This window comes from Camelus bactrianus, chromosome 9 (genome assembly GCF_048773025.1).
Source record: "Camelus bactrianus isolate YW-2024 breed Bactrian camel chromosome 9, ASM4877302v1, whole genome shotgun sequence".
NCBI lineage: Eukaryota > Metazoa > Chordata > Mammalia > Artiodactyla > Camelidae > Camelus > Camelus bactrianus.
The window spans coordinates 69,986,572-70,014,523 of NC_133547.1; the positions used below are offsets into that span (position 1 = coordinate 69,986,572).

Here is a 27,952-nt window from a genome sequence, read left to right on the forward strand (position 1 = left end):
GTTACCTCCTAGAGAACTCAACCCAGTTCTGTCTTCCACGGATTCACCACAGTGGTTACGAGCTTGGAGCCAGACATTTACTAGCCGGGTCACTTGAGCAAGATTCTTAACTCCCTGGGCCTCAGTTTCTTCCTCGGTAAATAGGAATAAGGACACCAACTTCTTGGGGTGAAAGATGATCTAGATTAGATCCTTGGTGTGGTATCTGGCACACGGTTCTCCATAAATGGGAGCCATCCTCAGTACTATTATCCTCAGCCTTCCCCGTTTCTGGGTAGAGTGTCTAGAGCTTCTGTTAGTAGTGATTTATGGCAGGTTTATTCATCCTACTGTCATTCTGCAGTTGCAGCTAGAACACTGACATCATGATGGGTCAGATCTGGTCGTCAACGCTCCACCAGCTTCTGCTATGTGCTTCCCTCTTAGCTAAATGTTAATTGCTCAGGCACACCCCGTTCCTTGGCTCGGGTGTCCTAGCCATGGGAATATGGCTCAGCTGTCGTCTTAAGCCCCTCCAGAAAAACAAAAAGGCGAGAGAGCTTGGTGGCAGTGCACCATCATTTGGACTTGAATATTTCTTGATTTCCTGGCGTGCCCACTGAGACGTAGCAGTATGGAATGCAAGTTCTGCTTGGTGGGAGGCTAGATCTTGGCAACACTTTCATAGTCACAGGTTGAACACAAGAAGCCAGCCACACATTCATGCCTTAGTGATGCTGGCAAGGGCTGGTATTTTGCTCCCTTACCTGCTGGAGCAACGGTTTAGGGAGAGCGGGAGCATCACAGCATTAACAGGCAGGAGGTGGCCCAGCGTCGGAGCTTCGCAGAGTGATGGGCAGCGCAACCCAGAGATGACCTCTGCTCTGAGCTTCAAGCTGCCAGCTGGCCGTTTACCTCACTGATTTATGTGCTTCATTATCCCTTCCATAGATGTGTTCTCTTGGTCAGCATTTATTGAGGGCCTGCAATGGATGGGCCAGGCACTGTTTGGGATATTTGTAGACTGTAGTGTCTTTCATCCTGGAACAAATTTCTGTGAAGCAGCCCTTCTCTACATTTTATAGCGGAAACCGAAATTCCCAGTGGTTCAATGCCTTGCCCAAAGTCACACAGGTAGGTGTCAGAACCAGAATTTTAATTTGAGCCTTTAACTCTGAGTCTAGTTTCTGTGCTTTCAATGAAACTTTAAAATAAATGCCAATGCCCAGGCCTCAGGGGAGGTGATTCAAGGGTGAAGGAGTCTTATAGTCAGACTCCCAAGTTCACTTTTCATCCTGCTATCCATGTGCAAGAACCAACTAGCAGCACCAAGGCTTGGTTTGTTTGTTTTTATTGAAATATAATTGACATGTAACATTAGTTTCAGGTGTTCAACATAATTATGCAATATTTCAGTTGATCCATCACTATACATATTTACCAAAATATTTTTTGCTTCTGATGAAAGCTTTTGAGATCTACTCTTTTAGCAACTTTCAGATATACAATATGGTTTTATTACTGTAGTCGCCATGCTGTACATTACATCCCCAGGACATACTTATCTTGGTTTTTTTTTTTTTAAGTGGTGATTTGCCTGGTCAGGAATTCAGGCACATTCCTTTCCCTGGTGAACTCAAGCCAGCTGGGAGTAGAGGGCTTGCTTGACTGATCCACGCAACTTCTGGCAGAGAAAGGGGAAGCAAGAGCAGAGATGGCTGGGTCTGCTCCCATGTGAAGCTGCACAGTGAGGGCTGCAGGCCCTACACTGAGGTAGGTGGTCCATAGGAGCTGAAGCGTTTGGGACGGGCCCTGGTGCATGGCCCACTAGATGTCAGTCTCTGCAGTTTCACCCATCTGGTAAATTACCCCCATGGGGAGGGGTAAGGGGGTCTACATGAGAAGTGGTCACCCCAATATACCATCCCCTGGGGGCTAAGGAGGGGATGTAGGGCTGGATGAGAAGGCTGTTCCACTATAGAAGCCCCTGGTCACATAAATTGATGGATTCTCCCAGGCTGGGTTGGGTACAAACTTTCCTGGATGTGAAGTCCAGCTAGACTGACTTTAGCTACCAAATGGGAGGGTAAAGTAAGCAGTCATGTGCTGTTACTTCGACCAACACCCAGTCTGGCAGTTGGCCTGAGTGAGGGCTAGGGATGAACCAAAGTAGCTAGATGCATTTGGCCTGGGATTCCACCCACGGTGCCGAGCTGGCCTCTGGGCTGGTATGCTGTGATTTACCAAAGGTCCTTGAGGAAATAAGGGCTCCATGCAGTCCTGCAGCCCTCCTAGGGGAAGTGAAGGTGTCCCTCGAGGACATTTCAGCTGATTTGGTGGCCACGGCATCAGCGGAGATGGAAGCCTAGGATGCAGATGCTCCTTGCTCCCACCAGATAAACACTGGCTCCTGAGCTTACCAGGCACCTAGAGGTGGGAACCTGCCTGGTGCACCACCCAGGTCTAGCAGGTCACCAGCAAGAATTGCTGACCTGGGAGAATAGGCCGAAATGACTGACTGCCCAGTTTTATTGGTGAGGAAGGACAAATTCATTAGCAGCTTGAGCAGAAGACTCCCTTGTAGAGTTGAGGGAAGACGGTCCATGCATTGGAACAAGTGTGGGATCTGTGGAGTCGGCCAGACCCAGAGCTAAGTTCTGGCTCTGCCTCTAACAGATTAGATTAGCCTCTCTGCTTGCTTCCTTATCTCTGAAATGGTCATAGGCACGGGCTATTGAAAGAGTTCATCAAGATTGTGCCTGTAATGCACTTAGCAGGGAGCTGGAAACAATGCTTATTATAAACGTTAGTTGTGGTTGCACATAATCTTGTGGCAGAGGGGCTGACTGGAATTCCAAGGTGGAGGTGGACAAAAGAGAAAGATGTGTTATGTGGAGGAGAGGAGGAAGTGGCGCAGACAGCTGGGGTTTCAGAGATGCGTCCGTCCCCTGGCTGGTTTCGTGAAGTTGGGCCTGAGCCCAGGGTGGGGCATGTGGTAGGAACCAACGGCCGCTGCAGCATGGACAGAAGCAGCCCTGTTTAGCATCCTGAGGCCAAAGAGGCTTTTACACGCTGCAGACCACAGGGGGTACCCTAATGCGTGGGAGACCTTCAGGAGGAGCAAATGGGTAACTGCCGTCCTGTGGTGGGGGGCGGAGGGGTGAGAGTTGGGGCAGGGCATAGGACAGAGTGTGGACCAATAGGAAGAAGGGTGGGGCACTATGTGGTGTTGGCTGGGCTAATATGGGCTCCTCAGGGACCCAGAAGCCCCACAATTGCTGGTGAAGGATCATACATTCCATTCATCCACAAATATTTTGAGCATGTACCATGTGCCAAGTTCTGTGCCAGTTTAACAAAGGTATTACTGTTCCTGTGGAATGCATGTCCCAATGTAGAAGTGATCACATTGACTTCACAGGCTTGCTGGGGGAAAGGGGTTTTCATGTTTCCTTTCCTAGATCAGTGAGCCCATCAGGTCCCAGCTGAGGAAGGAGCTGACACAGGGATGTCTGAAACTCCTTTATTACCCTGAGTATAACAAATAGAACACTGTCACAGTATAAAAAAACAGAGCAGGAATTAGGTGCAGGCTACCACACAAAGTATGCACTGGGGACATGTTCCTTTGAGTCTGTAGCTAGTTACTTGGAAAAAGCGAGTTAGTTACGATTGTAAAAATTTTATTCTCTTTAATAACAATAATAATTCCACTAAAATTATACAAAGTACATTCAATACTTAAGAGTGGCAAGGGTAGGGAGAGGAAGCCAGTTTGGCCTGGAAACACCATCAGTCGACTCCAACAAAGGAAGCCCAGCTGGGCTGGAGGAAGTTGGGGGTGGAGGTCCGGTTGTAAAAAAACAAAAATGTGGATCGGTTGAAGGGGAAAAAAAAAAAAGGCCACCCACAAGGAAGCAGGGTGAACATGCATGTTCCTGGGGAGGGCGGGAGGCCCAGCCGGCATGCTGCTGCTGGGCGAGGGCTGCACTCAGGCGGGCTCCGAGTTGGTGGGGGGCAGGTTTTTATGCTTGAAATACTGAACGACTTGTTGGGGCAGCTCCGCCAGCACAGCTTTGGCCAACGTCTCTTTTGCCGCCTGCAGGGTAGGGTGGAGAGGGGAGAGAGCAAGAATTACTGAATGAAGTGGTGGCGGGCACCGTGCCCAGAGAGCTGCTGCAGACAGTGTCCCTGGAGGACAGACTCAGAGCTGAGGGCCAGAGTTGTCTGAAACTGGTGTCCCTCCGCCTAGCCCAGGCCTGAAATCCCACCATTAGCAGTGTTTTCCTTCACATTAAGTGTAACTCTAACCTTGAGCACTCGAAATGCCCGGGAGTAGAATTTTTGGATGACTGTCTATGGGAGGCTTTTTGGGGAAAGAGATGGTGGAGGCGAGCTGCTCAGCCTACTCATCTGGCAAACATTTCCTGAGCACCTTCTTGGCCGGTATTAAGGGGCTGTGACTGATTCACTGCTCAACACCCAGCCACCGGCTGGGCACATGAGGAGCTCGGTCAGTGTCCATGCAGTGTCCGGGTGGCCAGTGCTCAGCACTTGTCCTCAGGAAGCTCATGCTCCAGAGGAAGGAGCTGAACCAGCTCAGGTAAGCCCAGAGGGTATTGTGCAGGGATGTGAGCACCAGTGGGTACAAACCAGAGTGGCCAGTTCTTGCTAGGACTGGCTCCCAGAACCTGATCCACAGCACCCCGAGGCCCTTACGGCTGAGGGAACTGAGGCCAGGACAAGTCAGGGACTTGCCCAAGGCCACACAGTGTGCCTCTGGTCAAATGAGAGTCAGGCCCCAGGCTGGCAGTATGGGGTGGCATTCCCTCTGGGGCTCCTTGTGAGCAGACCTGGGTCACCAGCAGAGAGGACCAGAGCCAGCTCCAGGAGCAAGGCGGGCCACCAGTCCCCCCTGGAGAGACCCTTAGTGGGAGGAGGCCATCCTAAGATGGGCCTTGTTTTCCATCTGAAGTGAGGAGGCTGGTGAGGTGCGAGTCCCAGGAAAGCCACTTGCACCTCTGGGCCCCTGTTCTTTCTCCTGCAATGCTTTGCCCTACGTGGATAACTCCAACTTCTGGTTCAGGGTTCGATGGCAGGTCCTCCAGGAACCCCTGTCCTGGAGCCCCAGTCTGGACTGGGCACAGCCCTGAGTTCCATCAGCGTGCTAAAGCAAGTGCTGACACAGCTGTCAGACAGCCTCGCCAGGGGGCAGGGCCTGGCATGGCGCCAGGTCCACAGTACGTTGTCAGTGGAGCTGAGGGTGGAGGAGCCTAGGATTGGGCAGACAATCCCAGTGCCTTCCTCCTTTATTATTAAGTATGGTTGTTGGGGTCCTATAAGTGCCCCCTGCCCAGTCCAGGCCCACACTCACGTTGCGGAATTCTCGAAAGGGCACAAACTGCACAATATCACGGGCTGCCTCCTCCCCTGTGTGGGAGCGTACTGTGCGGCTGTCCCCGTCCAGGAACTCCATGGCAGCGAAGTCGGCGTTACCCACGCCCACGATGATGATGGACATGGGCAGCTTGGAAGCCTGCACCACGGCATGCCGCGTCTCCTCCATGTCACTGATGACACCGTCCGTGATGATAAGGAGGATGAAGTACTGCTGTGGGGGCAGGGTTAACAGACACTGAGCCCTGGGAGGAAGGTGGCTCTTCTCCCCTAGCTGTTGACAGCCTAGCCAATTCCCTAGCACACTTCCCTTGGCACCCTGCCCCTGCAGGCCTCTCATCCACCTAAACTCTGACCCGGTCGCAGCCAGAAGCACAAACTGCTCTCTTCCTCCTGCCCTGAGTGTTGTTAGAATCTGTAGCTTGGGAGTGAGCCCTGGACTCCACGCCTGGCTCTGACCATCACTATACCGTGGGACTCTGAGCAACTGACTCAACTTGCTGAGCCTCAGTTTCTTCATCTGCAAAGTGGGAGTCCCTGTGCCTCTCAAAGAGAGGCCACGCTGGTCACGTGGCAGCAGCTCGGTATTGGTCAGCTGCACAGAGTAAAACCCACGGCTGCTGAGGAAGAAGTGTTCTAGCTGGTGGACTCCGAGAGTAGCCTCCCTTTCTCTGCTCCACCTACACGTGGACACCTATGACCCTGCTCGTTCCCCATCAGCACAGCTGGCCTCAGAGACCTTTTGCAGGAGCTAAGCAGGTCATCTAGGTCAGTGCTTCTGGGATTGTGGGACCCTGCTGGTAACAAGCGGACCTGGGGGCACACCCCAGACACAGCATCACGCACAGCGGGAAGCATATTAGTTTTACAGTGGTCTTTGAATTCTACAGACTGCACCCAGGAGGAAGTCTCAGTTTGGTGCTTGTGTGTCCCACTTGCTAAGAGAAGACAGGAAGCTCAGAGCTCCAGGGACAGTAGTCTCTAGGTAGACTTAGATACCACTGTGCAGCCTGTTGTAATTTTTTTTATTGTTACCCTCTATGGCAAGTGATAACTAACTTTTCCCTTACAGTGGGTTATCAAGTGCTTTACTGAATGAAGTTAAGGAAAGCTCAGTGGAATCTGTGGGCAGAAGCCCCAGGATTGTAAGCTGCCTGAGAACTTAACTTTCAACTTGGCTCTGTCCTTTGCACCCTCTGGTCCCTTTCTGGGAAATTCAGTTTTCTCCATCCACACAATGAACAGAAAAGCCCTTGTGGCCCTAATATTCTCTGTTGGGGCCTTTTGCCTTCTAGCCTGACCCTTCTGATTCTCAGGTGAGGAAATGGGGGCACAGATTAGTCAAGGTCATAGAGCTAAAAAGAGCAGAACAAAGCCAGCTCTTGACCACCTTCTTATCCAGCAAAGCCATTTGCTCCCTAGGGAATGTACAGAGACTACAAATTCAGCCACCGAGGATGTCTTGTTCTGCCTGACCACACACACAACCGTAGAAGGAAGGATGAGTTGCATGGAGGTACGGAGCCCACCATCCCAACCACCAGCTCCCGATAGCAGTAGTACAACTCCTCCTGCACTGTGCCTTTAAGAGACCAATTGCTTAGCTGGGGATGGATACCTGTTGCTATGGAGATGGCAGCCTGAATCCCTGCAGCGGAGGGCTGCTGCTGCCAGACCCCTATTCTTGGGGTTGGCAACAGGACTTATAAGCCCATCCAGAACCTTGGCCCCACACAGCCCCCTATCGTCCAGCACCCTTTCCCCAAGTGACCATCTAACCTCACTTCTATCCTACCAGAAATAGTCCAGGGCAATATTTCCAAGGCACATAAGCCGGCAGGAGGGAGGGCACTGAGAGACCTGGCAGTGACGACAGAAAAGAATGCTTGGCCTTGGGCAACAGACCTGACCATTCAGCAGGTGGGACTGGTCTCCAAGCCCCTTCCAGCTCATATAGTGGTCTCCCTCCCTCCTCCCCACATGGTCCCTTGGTTCTCCCCTTTCAGCCAGCCATGCATCTACCCTGAGACTTGGAGCACCAGGCCTGCGCCTCCCTCACAGCCTTGGGGCCTTCTTCTCCAGGGAGGTGGGTGCAGACAGGGGCTGGATTCCTGCAGAACCACAGGCACCAACTGATGAGGTGAGCAAGTCTGTGCTAACACAGTGACAGTGACCATGACCACACACTCCTTGTCACACTCACGCTGGGATTCTCCTTTAGGAGATGGGGTGACAGGCTGGGAGAGGTTCAGTGACTTGCTCAACTCAGGAATGGCATAGCCTAGATTCAGACCCAAGCCTGGGCTCTTTCCACAATGTCCTCCTCTACTGGCCACTGCCATCAGGGGCCAGTAATTGTCTCTCCAATAGTGGGAACTGGCAGGGAGCTTTCTGCCCCCTCCCCTCAAGCACTCCAGTGTTGGCCCAGGGCAGGGCCCAGAGGCATGGCACTGGACTTTAGCCCTCACTCCAGCCACAGTGTCCACATCCACATGCCTGGCCTCAGCTGCTGCCCAGCTGGATCTGAGGGTCAATATCCTGGGCCAAGCTTGGCAATGGAAGTACAGCTGACAAATCCTGGGCTTTATACCCATCCCAGGCAGAAATGAGACTGTCTAGGAGACTAAGATGCACTGCAACCCCAGGCGTTCGCAGTCCCATCCCCAAGACACATGACAGGGAAGGTGAGAGGGGGCTGTGGAAGGGGAGAAAGAAGGGAAGAATCAGGCAAGAGGAGGTGGGAAGGGGCTCTGCTGTCCCCATGGACAGTCCTGGTCTACCCTTCCCCAAGTTTTCCCACCTCCATGCCTTTCCTGGTTTATTTCCTTCTGCCTGGTATACCCTCCCCAGCCACAGCTCTGAGCATCTATTCCTCTGTCTCAAGCAGATGGGAAGCTTGCTCCAGCCCTGAGCTCTGCTCCCGCTGCCACGATTACACCTTTGAGGAGGGCTCCTCTGGACACTCCTCTCCCTCCATACCCTGAGTGGTCCACAGGGCAGCTCCTTACACCTTCTGCATCTCGTGGGCCTGGTACCCTGTCCATGCTCCAGAAACACAGCCAGTCACTTTCAGGTCAGACCCAAAACTCAAACTCCTGGCACAGTTCAAGAGCTGAGTATCTCTTGTCCTTACCCAGAGGCTCTTTAGGCTTCTAGGGCTGTAAATAGCCACTTCCCCTAACCCATTTGACATGTGATTTGATTTGTAAGAAATTGACTTGACCATAGCAGTTCCAGGCAGAGTCCAGGGAAGGTGCACTGATTCCCTGGCTTATTTCTGAGAAGTTGGCTGCCAAGGGCCCTGGGCGGGTGGAGGGAGATTCCTAGCTTTCCTGCCACTGGGACACCAAATGCCTAGGCGGCCAACCAGGAATGGGCCATGGATGGCAAGGCCCAGGTCTTATGGGCCAGAGCAGGGGCAAGGATGTGGCCCCAGGATAAGTCCCCTGGCTCAGCCCAAACCTCTCAATACCCTTCAGTGACTCTCCACTGCCCTCAAGCTTCAAAGGCATCTGTGGGAGGTGGCCTACCTTTTCAACCTCATCCGCCCCCGACTCAACCCACTCTTACATCTTTCCATGGGTTACGCCACACACCATGCCTCCCCGCCTTTGCCTCCACTGTTCCCTCTGCCTGGGACACTCCACACACACACACACACACACACACACACACACACACACACACACACACACACACACACACACACACACCCCTATATAAAACTAACTTTTACACATCCTCCAAGTATCAGCTTGGACATCACTTTTCCAGGAAGCCTGCCCTGAGCCTTCTGTCTGGGTTAGGTGCCACCTTTATAATCCTGTACTTCCATCATCACAGGTTGAATGTGCTGGCATCACAGCTACTGCTTCCTGGCCTGGCTCCCCACTAAACCATAGGCCTTGGAAGAGCAGAGGCCATAGCTTATACATCATGGTCTCCCTGGTGCTGCACGGAAGCATACTCTGCAGAGACTATCTGTGTGAATGAATGGGAGAGCGCAGGCCTGCCTAGAGAGATGCTTCCACCACCTGCTCTTGATTTCCTGTGTGTGGGTGTGTATGCATGTTCGTGTCGGGGATGGGGAGGCTGAAACCACACCAAGTGTTTCCCAAAAAGCAGCTGTATAAATGCATCAGGTAATCCATAGATTATTTCCTTTTGCCTTAGACCTAAATGTGCTCACCATCACCAAATGCTGGCCCAAGAGGTACCCTCAGAATATTCACCCACCCATGTTTACTGAGTACTTATCATGTGCCAGCCACTGTGCTGAGCAATTTGTATGCTGATCTGGTTGAATTTCCCAGTGCTTGTATTAGGCAGGTACTGTTCCATCATTCCCATTGTATAGGTGAGAAAACTCAGGCTTGGAGAGCTTAAGCAACCTGCCCTGGGTCACAAAGCCAGAAAATGGGAAACCTGGGGTTTGAACCAGGTCAACTGGCCTCCAGAGCTTGAGGCTGAACCATCAGGCAGCCCCACCTTTAGTACACGGTGAGATGTGGGAGGGAGAGAAATATCTGTATCTTCCTGGACATCAGAGTGGAAGGGGCCAAGGGCCCAGGAAGGAGCCTGCAGCCCAGAGATGCTGGCCCAAGGTCTCACAACTGGGGTGGGCACAGCACTTCCCCAGGGTGAGGGAGCCAGGGGGAGGCGGCCTTCTCAGGTTGGGAGGATCAGGTCACAACGGAAGTGGCTGGGGTGTCACAAGGACTTGCTCAGAGAAAGGACCAAGTTCTTCCCTCAGAGGGGCCCTCAGCAGTTGTTCCAAGCCCAGGGCCCAAGCCCTTCCAGGTCTAGGATCCAGCAGGCACAGGTCCATTCTCCCCAGGATCTCATCTCCTGCCCCGGCTCAGCAGGTGGAAGAGCCCGCAAGGAACGCTGGGCTTCGCTCCTGCTCTGCCCCGCCCCATGTTTTTTTCTTAAACAAAAATGCAGGCCTTTCTTCCATCCCTTTGAAAGCCAGTTCAGGCGGATAAAAGACTGGGCGGGACAAAGGCCTGGCTGACAGCAGGAATCCAAAAGGTCTGTGAGCTGAGTTGTGAGGGCCTGCCTCATACTCTGCCCTCTCCATCCAATTCGAGCCCAGGACCCCAGGAATTTTTTAAAAACCACTCCTGATTCCTCCCCAGTTATTGTTCCACTTAGGTGGGCTTTACTTCTCCCATTTCATAAAGGAAATAGGCTCAGAGCAGGAAGGGACTTGCCTCAGGCCCTCAGCTGCCACCACCAGGGCTGGCCTACAGTGGATCACGCTTCCGAAGCAGAAATGACCAGGACCACCTTCCTTCAATCCAGAATCGTGCTGACCTCTCTCCTGCCAGGCCATGGCGCCTGCCCTTTCTTCTGCCTGGGGGGCTCTTCCCAGAACTCTCTGCTGCCTGCCCTTTCTCGTCCTCAGGTCCTTTTGGGAGCCAGCTGCTGTGTTATCTCATTTAATTCTAACACCACCACCTCAAGGTAGGGCCTTATCAGTATTCCCATTGTACAAATGAGGAAACTGAGGCTCAGAGAGGTTAAGTGATTTACCCAGGTCACACAGTGAGGAATGGGCAGGGGCAGGATTCAAACCCTGGCAGGCTGATCCCAGAGCCCCCTTCCCCACAGACCCTCTGTTGCATCCCAAACAATCAGACCATGTGCTGCTGTCCTGCCCTCTGCAGGCAGGCCCTGGTGTCCTCTCTCTCCTCATAACCGACCCCCTTTTATCTCTGCTGCCATCTCCAGGAAGCCAACCTCCACCTCCTCAGTGACCTTCCTCTGGGGAGTCTCACTGGGACCAGGTCCCTTTCCCTTTGGGAGAGGCCCTGGCCAAGGTGGAGTCTGACCTGACCCTGGCCAAGGTGCCTCCTCCCAGCTCCTTGCAGAGTGCTCAGCGGGGGCCACACAACAGGGGCCGACTTACATCCGTCCATTCCTGGAGCACGAGCACCTGCTGCAGCGCAGACCAGCAAGTAGATGAAAGAACACACAGACACAGCCCAACCCATGGAGCTGAGAATCCAACAGGGAGACACACAGTGGACAAGGAAACGAGTATGTGAAGGAGATACTGTCGCCATCATCAGAGTCAAGATAGGAATAAACAGAGAAGACAGGGGATAGGTTTCAGGTGGGTGGGCAAGGAAGGCCGCTGAGGGGTGGTATTTGAGGGGACACTGAGGGATGGGACAGAACAGCTGGGCTGTTCTGGGGTGGGGTGGGGGACAAGCTTGGTGACACTTGGTGTCTTTGAGGGATGGGACAAGGTCAGTGGTGGAATGGTGATGAGTGAAGGAATTGGGGCAGGAGAGGCAAGATCTGATGTCTGCAGTTAAGAGGACCCTCCAGCAAGAGAATGGACAGTAGGGGCAAGAGCGGTGAGGGGCAGCTGTGGTGTCCACTGAGAGATGAAGGTGGCCATGGCAATGGGGAGGTAGGCGAATTCAGGATAGCATTCTGGAGGAAGAGCGGAAAGGACAGTACAAAGGGACTTCAGCAGCAACCCTTTCCTTTCAGAGGAAACGGGGGCTGTGGTGGTGTTCTGGGGGCCGTGGTCAGGTGGGAATTGGACCCACGGCGCAGTCCAGGTTCCACCACCCCAGGGCCAGGTGCCAGATTCTTAGCCTCACCTCAGCCTACTTGTAGCAGGGGGGAAAGACCCCCAGCTCATGTTACAGGTCCTGGTGGATGGCAGGGGAGATGGGCAAAGGTGACCCTTGGTGACCCTGACAATGGCATTGGGCCTGGAGCTGGGGGGGCACGGAAAGGACCAGGGATGCAGATGCCCAGGATGGCCATGTATTCCAGATGGCAGTGCTGGCAGCGTCAGGCCAGGCCAGGCTTGCCTCATCCCTGAACACTGGACCTGGGCCAGACAGTTCCAAAGCCCTCAGTCTGAGGTGGGAGCTGCTCTGATTGGAACTAGGTAGCCCAGACGGTCAGCCTTAAGGCTGCAGATACCACAGTCTCCTGGTTTCTGTCTTCCCTGGGAGGCACTTCCCATTAATCGCAGCCCTATATCCTACTAAGTCCAAGAGAACAGAATTGCCGCATCTTCCCCTAGTCTGTGCTCCAGGAAGCCAGAACAATCAAGATGAGTTTGCTCCAACCCCCTTACCACACCTGCAGGTAAACTAAGGTGCAGAGACACTCACCTAGGGGCTCACCTAGAATTTTAGAACAAGGGGAGGCATAATATCCAGCTCCTCAGCCCCATGGGCAGGGAAGGTAGGAGGGACTGATCTCTGTCCAGCAGGGAGGGCCCAGCTTATGCCAGCCCTACACTGCACATCCACACTGGTGGTCACCTACTCACCGTGGCTGTCTGCTGCTGCGTGGCCTGGGCCGCAAACCGGGCCACGTGGTTGATGATAGGAGAGAAATTGGTGGGACCATAGAAGCGGATGTGGGGCAGGCAAGCCGAGTATGCCTGGGCAATGCCGTCCACACCTGCCTCAGGGAGAAAACTCTGGATTAGCCCGGTCCTCCCTGACCCCACACCCACTCTCATCCCCACTGCTCACTACCCCAAATGCCCCTGTTGTGGCCAATCTGGGCCCTGTGAGACTGGAAGCTCCCAGAGGGCAGGGCCAGGGCGGTATAAAGTAAAGAGCTCAGAATGTGGAGTCTAACCTGAGTTCGAATCCTGCCTTTGCTACTTCTTGGCGGTAGGACCTGGGGGAAGTTGTTTAATCTTTCTGAGCCTCTTTGTTTGTCAATAGGACTAATAATCTATACTCTTGGGCAGCTGGTAGGAGGGGATCAGGCAGGCTCTTCCAGGGAAGGGGTGGGCAGAGCCTGCAATGATACATCTGGGAGCCATCCGGAGGTCCATTCCGGACACGCTGTGACTGCTTCTCAGGGTTGCTGGGGGTACTGAGATGCTTGTGTGCCCCTGCACCCAGGGGGTGCTCTGTATATGGCCACCATTATAAGTCTAAGAACAGCCCACTGCCTGCAGTCTTGTTCAGAAGCCCTCTGACCATGGATAAGGTTGGCCAATCCGAACTTGGATAAAATGTCTCTCTAGACCTGTTTTGAACCAGACAGACCCCAGCAAGACGGCCACAGCCAACAAAGGCCCATGGCTTCTGAGTCATAGCATAGTCTCCAAGTTGGTGACTTCATGCATTTCCCCTCCAAGTATAAACCTGACCCAGCTTCAGGGGTCCCCAGGGAAGGTAGATGCCCCATCCAAGGCAAGTCCTAGGTCTCATGGTGGCAGGGATCACCCTCTTCCACACCCACCTGGAGCCCCTTCTCCTTCACTAGTTTCTTAACAGACTCTGGGAGGCTCAGAAATCCTCTTAGGCCTGGAGCAGGGTGAGCACAGATACCACACTCGCTGCCTGCCCCTTCCTCCTGCCCAGCACCCCTACCCAGGCCATGCTCAATCTTTGGGAGCCAAGGCTCCTTGTGGAAGGAGGGGAGAACAGAGTGGGGCGTGACAGGGCTGGGCCCTCCTAGCTAGGGTGGGAGGGAGGTGAGAGGCAGGTGTGTAATTTGCTGCCCTCACTTCCTCCTGGTCTACACAGGGCTCTCCGTCACTGCTTCCCTTAATTCTCACCTGATCACCCAGTGAGGTGAGCTACACAGGTATCACACCTTCCTGGGGCGGGTGAGGAGGCAAAGACCCAGTGGGGTGCAGTGATCTCTCCAAGGGCACACAGCCAGGAAAGGGTAGCAGCTGGCCTTGAATCCAGGGCCACCTGACTCCAAACTCCAGCCTCTCCCCATCTGTCATTCTGAACAAGCGTGAGGGGAAGGGCAGAGATGAAAAGGACAGAAACCGGTATTCCCTCCCTCTGCCCAGGGAGATGGTCAGGCCCGGCGTAAACTCAGGGCAGAGGCAGGTGGGCTTGACACTCACCTGAGCAGAAGGGGTTGGTGGGGTTGAAGTTGATGGCAAACTCATGGGAGACCTGAAATGCAGAGAAAATGATGAGCTGGCAGCTTCCTGGCCCTAAATGTGGGTAGAGGCCTGCCCCGCCCCCACGCCCCTGCCAGGCCAAGGCTCCTCTGCAGGAACCTGTTTTTTTGCTGTCCTACCCCAGGTCAAGGCTGTTGATTCCCTCTATATCTACTTTCACCTCCACTGCTGGGTCTGACTTACAGAGAGGCCTGACCATGCCTACTTCATAATGGAGGAAACTGAGACCCTTCTACATCACCCCAGTCTCTTCCGGGAGGGGGTGGGTCAGGGCTGTCTCTGCCTCCTCGCCCCACTGAGTGAGTCCCCAAGGAGGGCAGAGATGTGTCTGAGGGTGGTGGGTTCAAGGAGCAGTTGGAGTGCCCCTTTGTCACCCTCTATCACTCTGGTGGGGCTATAGCTAGAGCCTTCGGGCCTTGAGGGCTTTCCCCTATCTTATTAAGCACAAGTGGGCTTGGAAGGGAGCCCACCTTATGCCAGTGAGCCAAACTGGAGCCTAGGTAACAACCTGCTCAGAGCTGGACTGGGGGCTCAGGAAACACAGTGGACCCAGAGGGGCGGGGAACAGAGGGGCCTGTCCCAGTTGCTGCAGACCCAGCCCCTAGCCCAGGGAGATCAAAGGCTGACCCTTCACGCTCCCAGATTCGCTGGTCCACAGAGGGACCGATCACTAGACCCCATTCAAGGCTGCAGGTAAAACTGTAGTGGCTGCAGAACCTAGGGCCTCAGGAGGGGCCAGAGCTCAGATGGGGGGATCTCCCTCCCTCCCCTGCTGCCTCATAGCCAAAGCCCCCTCCACCCCCTTCCCTATGAACCGTGTGCCACAGCCCACGTTTGGCACTTCACAGGCATCCCCCACTCCTTCACAACAATCCAATGGAGAAAGGCCTGGTATTATCCCATTTTTCAGATGTAAAACTGAGACAGAATGGACTAGAATGTCCCTATGGTATCACATTTACTGAAGGGGAGAGTTGGGACTAGAACTAAAGTCAGGCTGCCTCCTGAGCTCACAACCCATGAACCCACTGACCTGAGGTGTTCCTCTCCTGAGGATCTGAAATAGGAGGGCGAAGAGATATCCACGGGGAAGGGATCCCCCGCCCTCAGCTGCTGGAGAAGAGCTTCAGTCCAGACACAAACAATCCCAGACAGACTCTTTAGCTCCAGACACTACAATGAGGGTACTGCAAGGCTCCACCAAATCCAACATCCCCATTTTACAAGTAAACAAAGAGACCCAGAGAGAGGAAACCAGGTGCCAAGGCTACAGAGCAGAACAGGCCTGGGACCCAGGCCCCTCAAGCCTGGTGAGTGGGTTGGGCCCCTGGCCTTGGGGAACCCTGCTGGGCCAAGACAGAAGGGACTTTGCGGCATTGACCCCAGCCCTGCCCTGTACCTGAGAAGACCCCTCCCTGTTGAGGGGGAATGGGCTTTTCTGTTCTTTGCTCCCTCAGCCATAAGTGCCTGGCATGGAGCCATTCCCCTGATGTCCCTCTTCACTCTGTCCCCAGTCTGGGCTCCAGGTGTAGGGGCTGGAGATCCTTGTTGCCATGGAAACCTCATGAGCCTCTATAGCGGTTAAAAGGGGGGCTTGTACAGAGGGGGCTGAGAGAGGAAAATGGTTGCCAGGGAAACTGGCCTCCCTTGAGCCAACGACTTCCTGCAAAATCAGATTTTAGGAGATTTTAGAGACCAAGGGGGAAAAGCCCCCTCCTGATAGGGGTGGAATAATAGTCCACTTTCTCAGCCACCCAAATTTTTCATTCCCCACACTTTTTCTCTATTTGGGGGGGAGTGGGGCCTGATGATCAAATGGATGGGGCTGTGGGAGGCCACCCATCTACCCTGGGGCCTCTCCAGTCACCTCCTCCATCCAGCAGCTCCATTTCACAGGTGGAAAAACTGAGGTTCAGAGAGCGCCAAGGAATGACCAGGTCACATGAGTGAGCCACAGCAAAGTCAGGATCAGATCTGGGGGATAAGAGTTCATGCTGCCTGTGGCAGCCCAGCCCCCTCCCATACTTGCTGCCCTGGTTTGCCTGAGAAATGCCAGCAATGAGCTTCCTGGAGGCCACCCCAAGCCGATTAGGGGCCCCTGGAGACTGGCTGGCCACAGGTCTTTGTCCTGGGACTCCCTGCTGCCTTCTGACAATCAATGGCCTTGTTCACCCCACTTGGCTGGGCCCAACCCGTGGTCAGTGAGATACTTAAGATACTGTTCCCTCTAGTCCTGGCAGTGGCAGGGCAGTGGAAGTTGAAAGGATCTCGGAATGATCATCCTCTCTGAGCCTCAGTTTCCTCATCTGTAAAGTGGAGAGAGTCATAAATTGTGCTTTTCCCCACCCCAGACCTTTGCACAAGCCTGTCCTTCTGCCTGATCCCCCTCTTCATCTGACTAACTCTGGCTCACTTTGAAATGCCAATGCTTTCTGAGTCCCTCAGCCACTACCCAGGACAAGGGTCCCCTTCGGGCTCACCTGGCCCAGGCCCAGGGAGAAACTGAGGTCCTGAGGGCAGGCTGCCAACTTGCACGCTCCTTCTAGCTCCTTCCAATTTCTCACACTCAGAGGACCAACAGCTCTGTCTGCTCAGGCCACTGGGCCCCAAATTTACTGTCAACAATCATGTACTTCACACCAAGTGTGTACCAGAAGCTGGGACACAGAAGGAAACCAGTGCCCTCCCTGAGTGTTATGCTCTGGAGGGAGACAATAAGCAAACCCACACATAGAGTGACCACAGGGTTCGTGAGGACAGTGTCAGGCAAGGAGGAGGGGCCCCATGTAAGTGTGCTCAAGGAAGTCCTCCCAGAGGGAATGATCTCTCAGCTGAGAGCCGCATGGGAAGTCAGTGAAAGGGGGCAAAAGGCCAGGGGAAGACCACATGCAAAGGCCCTGAGATGGGAATGAACAGAAGAAGGCTCATGTGGCAGGAGCAAGGTGAGTCAGAATGAGAGGGAGGGTGTAAGGGGCTGGGAGGGGCCGGGCCTGGCAGGCTCTAGTGGCAGAGGGAGGTGGGACAGAGCATCTGCCTTTTCCAAGCCTGGTTCCAGCAGCCCTCCTGGCACCATCAGGCACTCCAGCCTGGCCAAGCTCCAGTCTCCCTAGAGTTGCCCTGTGACATTTCCAAGGAGGCTTTTGCGCAAGAAAACATCTCATTCAGCTAGAGTTCTCTGAAAGCTGACTGGTGTCTTAGCAACGAGCTCATGCTGGCCAGGCCGGGCCAGGCTGGGCCAGGCTGGGCCAGGCCGCACCAGCCCACCCTTCCCCCAGTGACATCACCATGTCTGCCCAGAGGCCCAGTTTTGGCCCCACAGGATCCTGCCCCCTATCATACAATGGCCAGCATGCCACAGAGCAGCTTCCTAAAATTCTAGGTGAAAACTGTCCTCCCTGGAGAGGATGCGAGGGGAACACCCACTCTGGAAACAGCATGTGGTACAGCAGGGCAGACAAGAGGGAGCACTGGCTGAGACATAAGTGCAGATTTAGGAGCCCTCTGTACCCACACCCCCAAGCTTCTCATCAGAGAGGCAGCAAACTCTGAGAATAGACTTGAGCATCCACCTGCCCAGCTGGAATCCAGGCTTCCTGTTATGAACATGACCTTGGGCAAGTCATTGAGCCTCAGTTTTCCCACCTGTAATAGACATCACTCCTTTTCTCCATCCCTCCATCCTGCCCCCCATTACCCCAGCCAGTCCTCACTCAGCAGCCAGAGTAGGCCTTCAAATATGCCAGTAACACCCCATGTAGACCCACTTTAATATGCACTGGAAACCCTGCATGACTCATTGTGGGTTTGGGGTAAAGGCAGAGAAGTCAGGGCAGCTGGGGCCCAGACAGACCTTTCCAAAGCAGACCCCACAGAGGCCATAAACACAAATCCCATCTCAGCCAAAAGGAAAGAGTCTGGCTTCACTTACCTTCCAGTCTGGGGGTAACTGTGCCCCAAAGCCCAGAGCTGGAAACATCTTATCACTAATCAGAGAGAGGAGAGAAAAACACTGTGAGACAATAAGACAGGGGCCTTCTCTGCCCAAGCTCACCCTCCCAACCCCCTACCAAGGGCTGGACCCACTCTGCCTTGCACACCTCCAAGGACAGAAAGAAAGGCTCACCACCTCTAGAAAAAGCTCTGAATCATCTATTGAGCCCAAACCCATCTCTGGGTATCTGGTGAACAAGAGGCTTGAGCCCATCTACACCCATGGCAGACATTACTAATCAACCATAGCACTTTTAACCATTGGGCCTGAGTGCAGCTTCTAGACCCTTCTCAAACTGGGACCTTGGCAATAACTAAACCACAGTCATGATGGAAGTGAAATGTAGTGGCTGTCAAGCCATTGCCACTTATGGCTGGGAAAAAATGCTAAAATGTGAAACAGTGGCTGGAACCAGAGGGTTGATGATTATTTAAAAAAAAAAAAACAAAAAAACAAGTAGAACACTGGCTTGGCATTCAAGGCCCTTCATGATCTAGACCTAGAGCCTAGTGTCAGCATCCACCTGCCCTCCTTCATTCCCCAGCCCTGGCCACTAGCTTCTTGCTGTTCCTCAAACACATAGGACATCTTCATGCTCCAATCTTGTTGCACTCCCTCTTGAAATACCTCTCCCCAATCTGTTCCCTGTGGCAAACTCCTATCCATCCTCTAAGGCCCAATTCAAATGGCCCCTCTCTCTCTGGATTTCCCTAAACCCCAGAATGCCTCTCTCTTTGGTGGTCCCATAGCTCCTGCCTCACACATAAACTAGTCTCTTGGAACTCCAGTGATTTCTTCCCTGTGTTCCTCCTTGAGTGGGAACTCCCTGAGGGCAGGGACCATGTCTCATTTGTTCATTAATTCAACATATATTTACTGAGGAATCCTCTGGCTACTGTGAGAGGATAGACGTCCAGGGGCCAGGGCAGAAGCAGGGAGGCCAGTGAGGAGGCTACTGAAATGATCTGGGCAAGAGGTGATGGTGGCTCAAACAGGCTGGGAGCAGTGAGGGTAGAAGAGGCTGGATTCAAGCATGTTTTGAAAGGACTTCTTTAAAGAATGATGGGGGAGATGAGGGAAAGAAAAAAATACGAAGAGTTTTCGGTAAGTGGTGGTGCCTCTCACTGAGATGGGAAAGAGGGTGAGGGGGCAGATGTGGGGCAGGAGTCCAGTTAAGCCTGCATGCCCATGAGAAGGCTCAGAGAATGAGCTGAGTGGGCAGCTGGATAAAGGGTCTCTGGAGTGGCAATGGCAGGCTCCCCCACCCAACCACGCAGGTGGGGACTTCCACCTCCCCTGCTCTGCGTGCTGTTACCTCTCTTAATGTGGCCTGGGATCAAAGCCACCCCTAAGGCCCTGAGCCCCCTGGGAGTCAGAAGCTGATCCGCAGGCTGCTGCTTTTGAGGAGGCCAAGTGCACACAGGATTCCTGAGTCTGCTCTTGTTCCCACCAAATCTGGGACCTGTTCCTTTCTCCCCTGTTCCCCATGTGTTGGCCCCCTGGTCATTCCACCTTCCGACCTGGAGGTCCCAACAGGCACCATCTGTGATGATGACACCACAACCCTCAAGTGACTTCTGGATCCTCCAAGCCCTCTGGGACTCTGGATTTGACACATCCTGTTGGTGACCACACCCTCCACACAACTCACCTTCACTGCCTCGGCACTGTCCCCCCACCCAAAGGTCTCCAGGAAGCATGGCCATGGGAAGAGGATCCACATGCTGGGTGCTCCTCTGAAATTCCCAACAGGAGTGAGACAGTTGGGCCATCAGGTGGCGGGTGCAGGAATTGGAATGTCTGGGTTCCAGTCCCTCTGATCTGTGTGACTTTGGATAAATTCTCTATCCACATCCTAGACCTGTACTTCCGCAGCTCTAACAGTAAAGGTTGCGGCAATAGCAAATGAGTTTCATTTTCTGTCTTGACTCATTTTCTTTTCTTTCTTTTTTTTTAAATTGACTTAATTTCTTACTACTTGGCATACTGTGTGGAGAAGGATCTCAGTATGGATCTGGGCTTTGTAGGGCTAATCAGCAGCTGATTAGCAATGTCTGCCACAGGTACAGGAAGGGACAATAATTGCACATATGCCCTGTGCTAGCCATTCCAAGGTTTTATGATTTCTGGGTCCATTCTAGCTTTGACAAGCTGAGCTTCCCAGATGGATAGAGTCTGAGCTGACCTTTAGAGTCCCTCCCCAAGCTTACCTGTCATAGTCCTGAATGATCTGCCCGACTGCCCAGATGGCCGACAAATATTCATTGGTCCCCATGGGGTTGATATAGTGCAAAGAGGAAGGGTCAAGGGGATTTCCATTGGAGGCTGTGAAGTCTATTCCAACCTGCAGAGTGGGGAAAAGGCCACCCAGTGTGACCAGAGACCCCAGCTCCCTGTCTCACTCCAGGGAACAGAGAGGCTGATGCGATATGGGAAGCCCAATCATCTCCCAGCCCCGACCCATACTTCCATAAGATGGTCCAAAACCTGGAAACTGTCTGACTGTATTATTCCTGTGGTTCTAATTCTGTCTGTGGCTCCCTATTGCCCAAGCATAAAGTCTATGGCCCAGACATGATACAAAGCCAAACTACAGCCCTAAATTCCTTTTCGCCCCTCACTGTCCCTACCCACACGTTCACCTGCTCGCATTTGGAGGCCTTTATTCATGAGGTTCTCTCTACCTGAAGAGCCAATCCATCTCTTCTCCCTGTCTAATTCTCTTCCAACTTTCAGGCCCAATTCAGATGTCACTGCCCCACTGAAGCGTTCTCAGACACCTCACCCTTAAACTAAGCCATTTCCCCATTGTCCCTCAGTCTACCAAAGGGCACCAGGACCTGGACTGCCTGGTAGGGCAGTGCCCACCTTCCCAGTCAGACTGGGTGATCACCGCAGGTAAGACTCATGGCCCTGGAGCCAGATCCTGGACTGTGCACAGAGCACTGGGCAGGTGCCCCACAGGGACCAAGGCTGGTGGGTAGAGAGTAGGCTCCACCTGGTCTCTCGGCCCCAAGGGAATTTCAGCCTAGCCTCTGGAGGGTAGCACAGAAGGGTGGGCAAGACTGCCCAGCAGGGGGAGGAGTAGGTGAGGGACCCAGGGGATGAGATGGCCATTTGAGAACTCCATCAGGATCAACTGAGGGACCTGTGCAGGAGCACAGCCTGGTGTCTGGCACACAGGAGGTGCTCAGTATCATCTGCTGAGTAAACACATGCACGCAGGAGGAATAGGGGGGCCCAGCCTCCCTGCAGGGAAGGGGGGCAATGGTGATCAGGGAAGTTAGGGGTCAACAAGGCCAATCCCCTGCCCCCTTATAGTCCCACAGGCAACTTCCAGCCCCCATGGGATCTAGAGGTGGTGATGGACAATGGGGAAGCCAGGTGGGAGGTGGACAGAGTATGGGACCCCAACAGGTTCCCCCAGGGCCTGAGGCTTCCCTTCAGGTGAAGAACAGGACAAGTCTGTGGGGTACACACTCCAGGCTACAGGCAGAGTGACAATTTACTCTTCCAACAAGTATTTACTGAGTGCCTGGTATGTGCCAGGCATTGAGTGATACACTGAGGTTGGAGTGGAAACAAAACAAAGACCCCGTACTTAGGACACTCTCAGTTGCGAGTCGCTAGTGGGATGGGGATATCAAAAAATACTTAAGAAAATTTCAGAGTGGCAAGTGCCCTGAGGATAATAAAACAAGAGAAGTGATGAAGAGGAACAGGAGGCACCCAGGGAGGTGATCTGGGGAGGTGACCTCAGTGTTACGGCCTGCAGGATGGCCGGGCAGCCGCTGCGAGAAGGTTCTGGGGAAGAGCCTTCCAGGCAGAAGGAACAGCAAATGCAAAGCCCTAAGACAGAGCAGAACTTGGCGTGTTGTGGGAACAGTGAGGATCAGTGTGGATAGAGCCAAGTGAGCAAGGAGGAGGGGGGCAGCACAGGAGGCAGGAAGGGGAGTGCGGATGAATTTGGCTTTGTTCCTTCTGAAGAAGTGTAGCCAGGGACACTCTGAGGGCTGGGTGGCCAGGCCCTGACCTGCAGCTAAGCCCTGACTCAGGCCCATCCACCTATAGCCTCTCCTATGGGCCAGTCCTTCCTGAAGTTTATCCCAAGTCCCTCCTGCTGCAGTGGCCCAAGCCCTTAGGGAGAATCCTCACTGGGGTTGAGTAAGGTGGGGCGGGGAAGAGCCTTACAGTGAACATGAGCTGGCAGCCTCCCAGGATGTAGTCCAGGAAGGAGTAGTCCCGCTTTATCTGGAAGGAATCAGAGGGTTCAGTGGGTCACCACCCTCACTGGGCCACACTGCACAAAGGCTCTTTGGGGGGTTGTTACTCTGTGCCCTGACAGGGGACAAGGAGACCAAAAAACGCAGACAGACCACATCTGATTACAACAAAACCCGAATCTCTATCATAACAAAGCACTCAGAACAAAGGTTCCCGGTTGGGGGGGGGGGGTGATGCGCAGGCACGCGCACACACACACAAGATGATTCCAGGCAGTGTCCCAGGCCCCAGTGTCAATCATACCCAGCACTTTCATAACAGACCTTTCGGTCTTTCAGCCTCTCTAGCCCTTACCAACCTCAACTTTGAATGGAGAGAGGCCAGACCTCTGGCCCAAGGCCTCCTGCTGTAAATTAACAAAGCGACTAAAACATTGTTTGGATGGTCTTTGCCTCCTTTTGGCAAAGAATACTGGCCTTCTGGTTTTGGTGACATTAGAAGGGTTCCTTTCAAAATAAATGTATTTAAGTAAAGAAGACACAATAATCAGGAGAGGGAGGTGGTTCCAAAAAATAAAAAGGCAGGTGCCAAAAATCACGAACAAGGGATGTAAGTGACACAAGTTTCAGAAACAAGGACCTGAAATCATGATGCTGCAACCTGTCAGCTTAATTTTCACAGAGCACGTCTGCATGGGAACTTTACTGCAAGTTCATGTAAATCCTAGTCTCCAGATGAGGAAACTGAGGCCTGGGGTGGGCCAGCCAATAGAGAGAGTGCCAGATCTCAGAACCTTCAGGTGTAGCATCCAGAGCTCTCATCGCCCTGGCCTCGGCTGCCTTCCTTAACATCCTGCCCGATTCCAGCAAATACACGGCCACCAGATACCCAGGTGGGCCTGGCCCCTGACCTCAGCCTGCCTACTGCTGGTATTAACTTCATTGTCCTTCTGGGCCTCAGTTACACTACAGGAGTTGCAGTTACCTAAGCCCTTGCTGATGTCACTGACAGAGGATGGGTACCCTAGCCCGAGGTCCTCTGCCTCTCTGATGCTGAACATGCAGTGGGCAAGCCTGGGAAGTAGCAACTGCCAACAGTTCCCCTCCTACTAGGAAACCTTGGAAGGTCATCTCATGCCTTGACTTCCACACAGCAATGTAATAGGAGACTAACCCTTTACACACTTTATCCTGTTAACATCCCAGTTCTACATACCAGGAGACTGAAGACCAGAGAGGCTAAGCTCAGAAGGTCACAGAGTCAGGATGTGACAGAACCAGGATTTGAACCCAGGCCTTGCTGGCTACATACCCAATGCTCTGTCTATCCCTTCTGCAATGATACTTCTCTGAGTGACCCCCAGACCTGGCCCCGGCCCTGTGCCCACTCAGGCTGGCTCACCTTGCAGGAACGCAGGATAATGATGCCCGAGTTTTTATAATTCTTCTTCTTCCTCTGCTTCTTGGGGTTGATACACTCAAATTCCCGCTGGGCAACACAGGAGGAGAAAGAGAAGCTCAGCTTGGGGCTTTCACAGGGATTGCTCCTCCCCTGGGCACCAGAATCTACTCCACAGAGTTGACTAGGGGGCAGCATGCCTCCTCCAGGAAGCCTTCCCATAAATGGTTCCTGCCACCCTGGGATCAGGCCAAGCTATACCCGCCCAAGGTAAGATCTGCAGCTGCCCTCCATCCCTGGACAACTCTTCCATGTCATGTCCACTTGTGCACCCAGAACCATCGCCCAGGGAGGGCCTGGCTTCTCAGAGTTAAATGGACAGCTCCTGAGTCCTCGCTAAGCACTAGACGCTTTACCTGTATAATCTCATTTCATTCTCATTCTATTCTTCTGCCTCTATTTGACAGATGGGGAAATTGAGGCTCAGAGAGACCGAATGTCTTACTCAAGGTCAAAAGGCAGAGAGGTAGGATCTGAGCTCCAGTCTGCCTGATTAAAAAACCCGTGCCCCTTCCCCACCACGTGCATGAGCACATCTTACCGGGATGCCATCATGAGCCTCACACATCTGTGACACTGAGGTCTGGAACTCCCCAATGAAGTCATGGCCCCCATCGTTGTCATAGTCATAGCACATAACCTAGAGTGGGTTCAGTGAGATCACCCTAGAGCTGCCCTGCCTAGGAAGGCACTTACCAGCTCCCCTCACCTCCCTGAGCAACCCAACATCTTCTTTTTGGGTGTGCCTCCCTCTCCCCACAGATCTGACTAGCTGACTTGGGATGATGCTGGTAGCTCCCAAACTGCCTCCTGCAGGAAGACTTCCATGATTGCTGGGGAAAGGAGAAAGGGTGCCCACTCAAGTAAATGGAAGCTGTTCTCTCTGGGGCAGGAAGCTGCACACCTCACACTTGGCTGCTAATCTGTCTTGGTCTCATGGGCCATGGCCTGGAGCCCTCCCTAGATTGGTATTTTTTCCCCAAGATGGGCACAAAAAAATACCATCTTGATTTGCTCTCTAACTTAGCTGCCATGACACTCCTAGGAGGAAGGCAGGAATTATCATACCCGTTCCACTGATGGGTAACCCGAGACCCTGAATGGGAAGCATTTGCCCAAAGTCTCATAGTGGCAGTAGTAGACCCAGAACTAGAACTCAAGTTTCCTGATACCCTGTCTGGGGATCCCTACATGGTCTTGCTGCCTCCCTGCATCCCATCTGCTCTCAGACACAACCCTGAGGACTGAGAGCTTTTAAAGACTAGTGATCATGGGCTTCATCACAGCAACCACACTCGGCTGTTTCCAAGGCAATCCTGCATTCATTATCCCAGCTAACAGCACACAGCCCTCCAGGAAGAACAGGGCAGTCACTGTTCCTGTTCTAGACAAGAGATCCACAGAGATGAGGGCCCTGCCCAGATCACTGAGAGTCAGGCAGACCCGGGAGAAGGACCCAGGTCTTCCGCCCCTCCCCCAACATGTTTTTTTTCCATCTTAAGAGCTTTGCCAAGGCACCCCAGGAAGCCTCGGGTAGACTGGGAGGCTGGAGCTGTCAGAGTGCACAGCAGGGTTCTCGCAGCCCCCCTCACCTGGACGGGCTTCTCCATGTCCCCATCACACAAGGACACCAATGGCACAGTGAACGGCTTCCACACAGGGTCCAGCGTGTACTTGATCACCTGCAGGACAGTGAGGAGCAAGGGTGAGCTCAGGCCCAGGTCAGCCCAATGGGACAGTGGGTAACAAGGTGGAGAGACCCACAGCCAGGCTTCTGGGGTTGGAAGTGAGTATCCCTGTGGCAGAGAGGGAACGGGTCCTACAGGTGCCACTGTGGGTTTTCCTGTGCACTGCAGAGCTGTGACTGCCCAGCCCCGTCCTGAGCTGTTGGGGGTGGCTGGACTGCAGACCCCCTGGCTCAGAGACTCCCAGAGCCCCACGCACCCACCTCAGTCCTGTGGACCAGCATCCACTTGCCATCAACTCCTGGTTTATAAAACTCGAGAAATGGGTCTGACTTCCCGAAGAGATCCTGGAGGAAGCAGGAGATTGTGGGTGAGGGAGGCACAACTCTACCAGATTCAGATGGGATGGAGGTGTGGCCCAGCTGCCTCCCCCAACCCAGCATCAGGAGTGGAAGCTGTGGGCAGAGCCAGCCTGGTCCCTCTCCCCTCAGCCTCTGCAGGGCTCAGCAAGAGGCCCAGGGCAGCTGCAGCCCCCAGGACCAAGCAGCATCCCCAAGAGAAACCACGCCATCTTGGGGTAACCAGAGCTTGCGCTCAGAGACGCTAAGCCTAATGGAAGTTACAACTCCAGCATCTTAGACAGAGCAGGACATCAACAGGGAGATTGTTCCCAGGGCAGGGGAGGCATGCATCCAACCGGATGGGATTTTAATTTACTGGGAATCTGAAAAACTGAAACTATCCTAGCAGAAGGGTCCTTTAAAGCTCCATTTATTAAAGTTAAAGAAAATGTGTCACTCTAAAGAGACTATATTCAAGAGAGGGGATACATAAAATGAGTAAATAATATACATTAGGCAGCAATTAGTGTTAAAGAGACACATTAAAGCAAGAGAGGGGAGGAAATCAGGGATCACTGCAATTTCAGGGAAGACCTCCCTGGGGGGTGATGTAAGAGCAAAGGCTTGATGGAGGTGAAGGAAGGGCCTGTCATGAGAATACTCAAGGCAAAGAATAGCCCAGGCAGAAGGAGCCACAAGTGCAAAGGTCCTGAGGCAGGAGGGTGCTTGGTGTAATCCTAGGACATGAAGAGGCTGATTTGGCTGAAACAGAATGAAGGTTGGGAGTGTGGAAGTGGTGAGGTCAGGAAGTCAGGGGGCTGTGGTCACCTCAGGTGGGGTCCCAAAGGTTATTATAAGGTCTAGAGTTTCACTAAGTGAGATGGGGAGCCCCAGTGAGTGGGTTTCCAGCCATGTCTTGAATATCTCTAAGTGACAGGAAACTCACCACCTTAGTGGTGAAGAGGTGTTAATTTGGGGTGGCCAGTAGGACTGTGTGCTACGGACTTGTCCCGAGAGGGGTGATGAAGGTCGTGACCAGAAGCCCCAGGGCTGGGGGAGGATGCTGCTTCTTGATGGAGAACCCCTCCCCCATCTGCCTCACCTTCTTGTCCAGCTTCCTGCCCGCCAGACTCAGCGTGATGACTCGGTTGTCTGATAGCTCCTGGGCAGCGATCTGTAAGGCCAGAGGAATGCCAGGGGTCAAGGCCTGTTCCCGAGACTCCTTCCAGCCCCTGTTTAGGCAGGGTGGACGTAGGTTGCCCCAGGAGTCAAATCTCCAGGGCTGGGAGGGGAGGGGAGGGGAGGGGAGGGGAAGGGTAGTGCTAGATGACATGGGACAAGTCTCTTATCTTCCTAAAACCTCACTTTTCATCTTCTGGAAAATGGGGTAATAACTCATCAGGATATGAGGAATCAGAAAGTGACCCCAATGTGGCTCGAGAGGGGCCATGAGACGGTGGAGGGAGATGAAGCAGGAACCAAACACGGGGGGTGGTCTTGAGCCTCTGGGAGAGGTTCTGGGTCAGAGAGCAGCCTGACAGGCCCCCTCATGCCCCCACTGCAGACCCAGAGAACACACACTACCACCTTCAAACACCAAGGCATCGGAAATTCCAGCAACTTCACTGTGCAGCCAGGGAAACCGAGGCCCAGGGCAGGGATGGGACCACCTGAGCTCCCTCTGCTGTCTTGTCAGCTCGCACTGGTCATCCATCCTCTGGGCCTTCTCCATCAGCCACGGCTCTGCGGGACCTCGAGGCTGCCATCTGCCTTCTCTCGGCCTCTCCCTCCCCCTTGCCCGCACAGTGGCAGGAAAAGCCCTCTGGCCAACAGAATCACAAGTGGGCTTCCTCCCCTCCCACACCTCTAGGATGGCCTCAATCTAACAAGCTATTTGACCCTGAGAACCTCAGACAGAGGCCAGGCTGGAGGCCTCTTCTCCCCTTCTTCCACTGCAGCT

General features: G+C 53.6%; 1 protein-coding gene across 5 annotated transcripts in view; it reads right to left on the reverse strand.

Moving 5' to 3' along the window:
- Nucleotides 1–3,488: 3,488 nt before the first annotated feature.
- Nucleotides 3,489–27,952, reverse strand: part of CPNE2 (copine 2) — a 45,236-nt gene continuing 20,772 nt past the window's right edge. The window contains exons 5-17 of one of the 5 annotated variants that reach the window (XM_074370689.1): nt 27,095–27,166; nt 25,915–25,998; nt 25,559–25,648; nt 24,508–24,606; nt 23,910–23,996; nt 22,476–22,535; nt 20,495–20,628; nt 18,222–18,276; nt 16,508–16,599; nt 14,234–14,285; nt 12,680–12,813; nt 5,354–5,590; nt 3,489–4,078 (exon numbers count right to left, since the gene is read on the reverse strand). In XM_074370689.1, the coding sequence (XP_074226790.1) occupies nt 3,772–4,078; nt 5,354–5,590; nt 12,680–12,813; nt 14,234–14,285; nt 16,508–16,599; nt 18,222–18,276; nt 20,495–20,628; nt 22,476–22,535; nt 23,910–23,996; nt 24,508–24,606; nt 25,559–25,648; nt 25,915–25,998; nt 27,095–27,166 (1,503 nt within the window). In that variant the 3' untranslated portion in view covers nt 3,489–3,771. Of the gene's footprint in view, nt 4,079–5,353; nt 5,591–12,679; nt 12,814–12,847; nt 14,109–14,233; nt 14,286–16,507; nt 16,600–18,221; nt 18,277–20,494; nt 20,629–22,475; nt 22,536–23,909; nt 23,997–24,507; nt 24,607–25,558; nt 25,649–25,914; nt 25,999–27,094; nt 27,167–27,952 lie in introns of those variants that run through there. The other 4 variants (XM_045504557.1, XM_010967312.3, XM_045504558.1 and 1 more) reach the window with 4 other exon arrangements.